The following is a 7,649-nucleotide window of genomic DNA, read 5'->3' as shown; positions in this document are numbered from 1 at the left end:
TTTTAGTTTGGCTGATAGTAGCTCATAGTCTGTATCCATCAATTTTTTTAATGTTTTGACATTTTGGAAGGAATGTTTCCATTTCTTATTAACAATTATACTCGTATAGTCTATACAGTTTTTTATTTCATTGTTTAGTGATGTCTAGGTGTATTTGTGTTGTGGCCTGTGGTAGAATAAGGTCTTTGTGATTAACAGTTGATTTATTTTGCAAAAATTAATCAAGTACTCTCTTCTCTTATTCATCTCTCCATGAACAAAATTTCCTATTATCTCTGCTTTATCTTTAGAGTACTGACCGATCTTTGCATTAAGATCTTCCATAATAATCAGGATATCTCTTGTACTTGTTCGCCTGATTTCTTCTTGCAGTTGTTTAAGAAATTGGCTATATTTTCTCTCTTCATGTGATTAGTCTGGGGCATAAACTTCTATTATATGTATATATATATAGTTTAGGAGCCATTTTTTAATAATTAGTGCTACACCTTCTCTGTGATGGGTATCTTTCCTTCCTCAGTAAAATATGCTTGCGTTTTTTATATCGATTTATCCCTCACCTGTCCAGTCTGTCTCTGCAACTCACACTATTTCCCATTTAAAAAGTTCAAGTTCTATCTCTATTAGTTTTAATTTGCCAGGTTGGCACAACGTTCCAATGTTGATGGTTGAAATATTATATATGCAGTTTGCATTCCACATAGCTGTCTTCTCGCCTACTCTATGTGGGCTTGAGGTAGGCGCATCTGCACTTCCGTACGCGGTAGCATTATTTCTGCTTCTATTTGTTGGGCGATTCATCTTTAAAGATTTTAGGCAATTAATGCAGCTGGCTTGACATTCCTCTACTGCATACCTGTTGGTCCGCGTGAGGTATTTCATTTCCCTCCTAACACCCATTTGTGGGAGGCATTCCCGGATCCGCCACCTGGGGATGTGCTTTCTATGGTTTACAGGCGCCAGGCGGCTCCTGAAAGAATATTGTTTATTTTTATTTATATGTTAACATAGAGGGCGTAACCGATGAAGCATCTCAGTTGCTTGTGTGGGAAGGATTGTGGTAGTCGTGTATATTTAGACTTCCCAGGATGAATTGGTGTGATAAAAAATTAACTTCGTATCGACTTTTAAATATTTATTTTTGTGGTTCATCAGTATGCCATATGTTAGTTAACAAAATTTTTAGTCTTCCGAAATTTGATGAGATCGTTCACTCTTCAACTAATACAAACTATTATTATTCGTTGTGCGCATCAAATAAAATCGAAAATTATAATATGAACAGTTCACAAAAACCAGATGAATTACCCATATGTAGGAATTCACCGACAGGAAAACATGTAGGCACTACAGAAGAATCTTTATTTGTAAAAAAATCAAGTAGAGAAAAATTTCGCGTATTTCCTGCAATTCACGCTGAATCGCAAACAGCCGAAACTATGACTGAATATACGCCTAATAGTTTAGTTAAATATGATTCTAATGAAACTGGCTGGGATAGAATTGAAATGATGTTTTCAAAGAAGTGAGTATGATGAAGTTATTTTATTTCATCCACGTGGAATGTTTTGGAAGAGGGGGGGGGATTTTTAAGTTCGTTCGTGCAGGAAATATTTTTATATAATTGTCGACAGAAGATGGTCTTATACAATCACATGAGCCATCATCGTGATACGCAGTTATTATCACAGGACTTCAAATGTAATCAAAAGTCTGCTCCAGGAAGCATGGGGTATACGTTGCACTCAAACTTATTCACCATCTGCATCTTTCAGGCAGTTCATTCCATGCATCACTCTCCATGCAAAATACCTACTTGGGGATTACCCTTGTTTTTTCCTCCTTTGTTCTACACTGGATAAAATCTCCAGCTTCCATCCTCTCAACACTTCTATATCCATCTATCACCCAGATTTTATTATTATTATTATTAAACAAGACCTCTGGAGTCAAAGACTCATCTGGATTTGCTTAGCAAGTAGTCATTTTTACTCTGTCCTATAGCTGACATTCCATTGTCCTAATATAATCTTTTATAACTTCTTTTGTGTTCTTAGTAAAGTTTTCTCACTCACCTAGAAATCATATGATCAGGGAACCACTCATACAGCAGAACCTATTTATCCTTATTTCTGCTGGTTAGCTGTCGTTTGTGATGCCCTGAACTTCAGTTTCCTGAGCTGTCATCATATCATCAGATAACTCCTTTCCTATATCTTTGACTATATATTCCATTGAATAGAACCAATAGAATGTATAGCCTTTTAGTAATGGATCCAAAATTTAAGCTATGCACTGAGCAAACTAGCATTTTTCTAGCTTACCTTTCCATTATTCAGAGAGCAACTGCATCAGTATTATGCCTGCTAACTATTTCCCACTTTGCATCATCTGCATACAATTGAATATTTTCCTGCATTCCACTTGCACAATCACTGCCATAAAGATTAAATGTAATGACCCACTACTGAGTCCTGTGAAACTATTTACAAACTTATGTCTCCTTGATAATGCCTCATAGATAACTGTTTGATATATTCTCTCTCATTCATAAAGTGTGACCTGGTATGAGTCTTGTGACTCCATGGAGGCCTGGAAACAATAATACTAATAATAAACCTGTCATATAGTTTCTTGCCAATCTAATCCTCCACTAAATTGAAATCTAAACCCATTCATTACAACTTCAGTATTGAATTACCATGCAGCAACCTGTCAAATGCTTTTACACAAACAGAAAAGATTGCAGTATGTGCATTGCTCTCATTTCATAAATAATCTCATCCTCATCTTTGCAATTCTTTATTTGAGCCTATATTAATTTTTGCAAAATTTTATCCACTGCTTAAAAAAATGCAAGCCATTCCATTTTTGCCACCACTTTTGTGTTGCAACAGCACCATTTAAGTTTCTTTCTGCTCTTTAGGAATCTTCCATTTGCATGTTTTTTTTTTTTTTTACTAACTTGGATGATGATACTGTCAGTTTCTTAGTACATTTCCTAAAAACAGCAAAATACTGAATATTACCACCAACAACATCACCACATCAACCTCTGTGGAGTCAGCAGACTCACCATGGGAAGTTCACTCAACTGACAACTTATCATATTGAACCTTAAAATCCTTAACACACTGCATTCACAACACATGCTGGCAATTTGTTTCATTCACCCATGATTTTCCATGTTGAAAATCTCCTCACACCCTTCTTCACCTAAACCTTACCCAACTTTCAGGGATGGCATCTTGTTCCTCCTCTTTCACCTTCTGCTCTTTTTATAATCCCTTCTGTATTATTATTATTAAAGGAGACCTTCAGGTAGTCAGGGACTCATCAAGGGAGACCACATATTACACACATCTGTTATCATAATATTTTGCAGCTATCCAGTCAGTGTTTGGATATTAAAGTATCCCATTATGATTAATCTTTACACACCCATCATCTTTCTTTGGTGATGCATTTCTTTGTCACTAGCAACCAATCCACCAGGTGTGTAACAACACCCCACTATGTATTTCAACTTGTTAGATTCCACCTCACATCAGATGGCTTCAAACTCACTGCCACATAATAAATTTACTAGTATTGCAATCATAGGTCTCAATGCTAACTGGATTCAAGTCATTTGATTTCAGTATGCACCCCCCCCCCCTCCTCCCATACTTTCTATCCTTCCTAAAAATGCTGTACCCTTTACCCTTGATTCCAGTTAATATGTCTGATTCTGATGTCCTGGTCTCAACACATTGACCAAGTCAACGAACGCTACCCCTTTGTTTCTGATACTCCTAGCATTCATGTACAGACAATATGCCTGTATGTTCTTTATATACGCTTGTCTGTATGACTTTGTTGTTTTAAGGATACTTGCGACATAAGACTGAATGATATAATCACGTAATCACAAGAAAGATATTTATTTAACCAAATATTTGGTTAAATAAATATCTTTCTTGTGATTACGTGATTATATCATTCTGTCTGTATGACAGTTTTACAACTTGCAGATCTCTGTTCCTCTCTAGTGCCTTATACGAATGGACATCTTTGCACACGTTTGATGGGTCCGAACTGGACAAACACAAAGTTGAAATTGCCCTCTGCTTGTAATCATTTCCATGATAATGCCCATTCCCATCATTAACACAGTTATATAATATTGTGGCTCTTACACTCATATTCTCACTATTCCTCTCATTATGATTTAGTTTCCCTGACTCTGTTTGAGACCTATCTCAAACCAGTCAGTTTTTTAAGACACTCCTGATACCAAACATATTCAAGTGTAGGCCGTCCCTCTTATACAAATCCAATCTTTCCTCAAACTCACTCCATACATCTGAAAACTTGCATTCATTCTTTCTACACAGCCTATGCACCAAATCGTTTGCCATCATAGGCCCTCTTAATTCATTTTTATCATATTGAGGTAATATACTTATGATTTTCACTTTCTCACTCTTCACTCTTGCCTCTTCCCACAACCTTTTCCTGTCCTCTCTCATACTGAACTTATTGCTATTGTAATCCCCACACTTCATAGAGCTGACCTTGGCAATGTGCCAAGAATAGTCAATTCATGCTGAAAGGGAGAAAGAAATAAGGGATGTACGAATCAGTCACCAACACGTGAAATCACGTGCTTTATACGTAAATTTTCCAACTGTTGTACAAGCAAAATAGTTACCACTTTAAGAACTAGAATTTTTATAAAAGAAAAGCTAATTTTCTGACATATAATAATAAACAATCATTCCACGAAACGCATTGATTACCCTAATATCGGAATGGATTCTCCTTCTTTTGACATGCGCAGAAGTGTTGAAGGGTCTCGCATCTGTGGGCATACAGTAGTTAAGTCATTAGTAACTACTACAATTACGATCTTGTTTTTTTTTTTTTTTTCTGTTTTTGAATTGCTTGTGTTATGTTTTTAATTTTTTCTCCTGAAAAACTTGAAGTCATAACCCGCTCATCAGTGGCTTGTTTTATGATAGAGTAACAATCACCAAAAAAAAAATCTTTCTTTTTACAAACAACATTACTTATTTGATTTTTCTTACTAACTTATCTGAATCTGTGCTTGCTTGTTTCTTATTTTGCTGCTTAATTTGCTTATTATCCCTTTGTTTATTCAAATGCCACTGAACTTTTCATAATTCTCGCATTGTCTCTCTGATAATCTGCTCTACTTTGTTATTTTGAAGGTTAATTCATTTTCAATAACCTCCTCAGCTAGGCTTCTTGTTCTTGACTTCACTGCTCTTCTTATCCATTTTTGGGTCTATTATTTTAAACTATATTTAATACTGGATAATGTGGGATTAAATATCCCCTTAATGTAAATAACTTTTACATTGCCGAAGTGAAGCCTTTTGGCTCTTTATTTCATTAATTTATTGCTGCACCTTTTTAACAACTTGTACTGTAAAGTATTAAAGCTATCATCACTACAATCTTGGTTTCAACTTTTATTGAGGTCTCATCTACCTACTCACTGATGAGACTTCAATAAAAGTTGAAACCGGGCTGGGTAGTGACCTATCTCCCTTAATGTAAAACAACATACATCCCCTAGGGGATGAGTTTTACATTAGGGCTAATACTAAGAATAGTGATCCTAGCTTTATCCACCCTTACTACGAGTTGCCTGCTATTGTACTACCCAGGTGTTTGCTTATGCTTGGATTCACCGAACTTTTATAGCTTACTATATTTGGCATGAAACTCTTTGATTTCTATCTTAGAGTTTCTTATTCGGCTTTGAAATAATGTGGGATTAAATATCCCCTTAATTTAAATATATTTAATACTTCAATATCTTAATAAAATATGTTATTAAACACTAAAAATATGAAATTGTACACTAATATGCTATAAAACTTAAAACACTTATTATCTAAATGAAAAACACAACAAAATGGATAAAAATCATAAAAACCACTAATTTTACACAAGTATTAAATTCATTAATAAATTCTCTATTAAGCCAATAAAATCTCCTCACTAACTTAAACATCTCCATCATACAAGCACCTCTATAGTGCAATTGGAAGAATAATGATATGTTGCACCCTTCAATTGGAAAAGGCCTAAGTTTGATTCTCGCCATGACTAGAGGAATCTTTATATAGGGTTTTTTCAGTCAAAGGTGAGTTAGCCGATCTCACATGGAGGTAGCAGGGTTTTTTTTCATTCTTCACACAGAAAAATCAACCTTTAAGAGAGATGCAATTTACAGACAAAAAATACTAGTGGCGGTGAGCAGTAGATGGCCATGTAGATGATGAAGAGAATTGTAGAGTAGGTGTCCTCCCTCGATGAGTCTTTGGATTCCTTGGAGGTATCATAATAATATCAATCTGTTTTCTCCTATCCAGAAAATTCTGAAATTTACACTCTTTCAACCTCTCTCTCTCTCTCTCTATATATATATATTTATTTATATATAATCTGTTGTCCAACTCAAATCATTCAACAAAAGTTATTCTTCTGTAATTTTCTCCTCTTATTTTCCATGTAAAAGAACGCCTTTGGATTTTCTCTAGATTGTACTGCTGGTCTCTTCTCATATCATGGTTTCTTCAATCTACTCTTTACCTCTTCGTGCCTTTCCCATAACTTCCACTTTGATTTTAGTTTAACTTATCTAGTCATCCTATCATCCCAAATCTATTTATCCTTTTTCAATCTAGATTTGCAACATGATTTTTCTTGTTTGTTCATCCCCAAGTAAGTCAAGACCACATGATTACTCTTACCAGCTAGTGACAAGGATTCTTGATATTATAGCCAAATCCAAACTAGATTCTTGTTCATAATATATTATGCAGCCTATATGCTGCATAATATAATTATTACTCCAGAATTCAAAAATTAGTTTCTTTTTTACTGTATGCTATTTCCTCTGACTAGTCTGTTTGATTATAGTTAAAATCTTCTACAGCAATCACTTATTACTCTCTAACTTTTGTAATAGGAAGCTAAGAATTTATTATATTACATATAGGACACTTTTCATGAGCCAGAGGATGGGAGTCTGAAAACAGTTATGTAATTTATGATGAGCCCAAATGGTTTGTTGCACTTTATGGATTAAGGTGCTAAAGCATAGTGATTTTTCAAATTAAAATATCTGACAGTGGCAGCCATGTAATTGGCAATTTACATGGCTGCCACTTGCCAATTACAAGTGGCAGCCATGTTGAAAGATGCATGTGTTTGTAATATATCTTCCAAATGCATAAGAATTTGTTTACATAATTATTATTATAGCTGAGACCTTTAGGGAGTAAAGTAAAGGACTCATTGAAGAAGGCAAGACAAACCATTCCACTCTTTCACGGCAGCTTTGGGAGAGCAAATTTCTGAAAGGTGTGATAGAATATCAACTGATATTCTATAACATCTCTCAGAAGTTCATAGGACTATCATATCACTTCTTAGCAGTGTCTTCCATCCACATATGCACAATGTAACCTTATATACATTCCGTAATCCCTATATCATTCTCTTGAAACCCAGGACACCATATGTGCACACAGTAGTCCAGGCGCAGTTGTATCAGTGCCTCATAAAGAGTAACGACTGCCTTATCCTTACACATCAGTGCTTGTTTCAGCATTCAGTTATTTGTTGAGGTG

The 7,649-nt window shown here is 35.1% G+C and overlaps 1 protein-coding gene across 2 annotated transcripts in view; it reads left to right on the top strand.

Moving 5' to 3' along the window:
* Positions 1-1,064: 1,064 nt before the first annotated feature.
* Positions 1,065-7,649, top strand: part of 140up (RPII140-upstream gene protein) — an 83,149-nt gene continuing 76,564 nt past the window's right edge. For both annotated transcript variants that reach the window (XR_016548228.1, XM_090391610.1), the window contains exon 1: positions 1,065-1,525. Coding sequence is in view for 1 of the 2 variants with exons in the window: in XM_090391610.1 (XP_090247736.1) it covers positions 1,089-1,525 (437 nt within the window). In the remaining variant the exon portion in view is untranslated. The remainder of the gene's footprint in view (positions 1,526-7,649) is intronic.

This window comes from Typopeltis vanoorti, chromosome 1 (genome assembly GCF_054136105.1).
Source record: "Typopeltis vanoorti isolate ZY-2024b chromosome 1, IOZ_Tvanoo_1.0, whole genome shotgun sequence".
Classification (NCBI taxonomy): Eukaryota; Metazoa; Arthropoda; class Arachnida; order Uropygi; family Thelyphonidae; genus Typopeltis; species Typopeltis vanoorti.
Note: the sequence above shows the minus strand (reverse complement) of the source record. Positions and strands in the feature narration are given on the sequence as shown.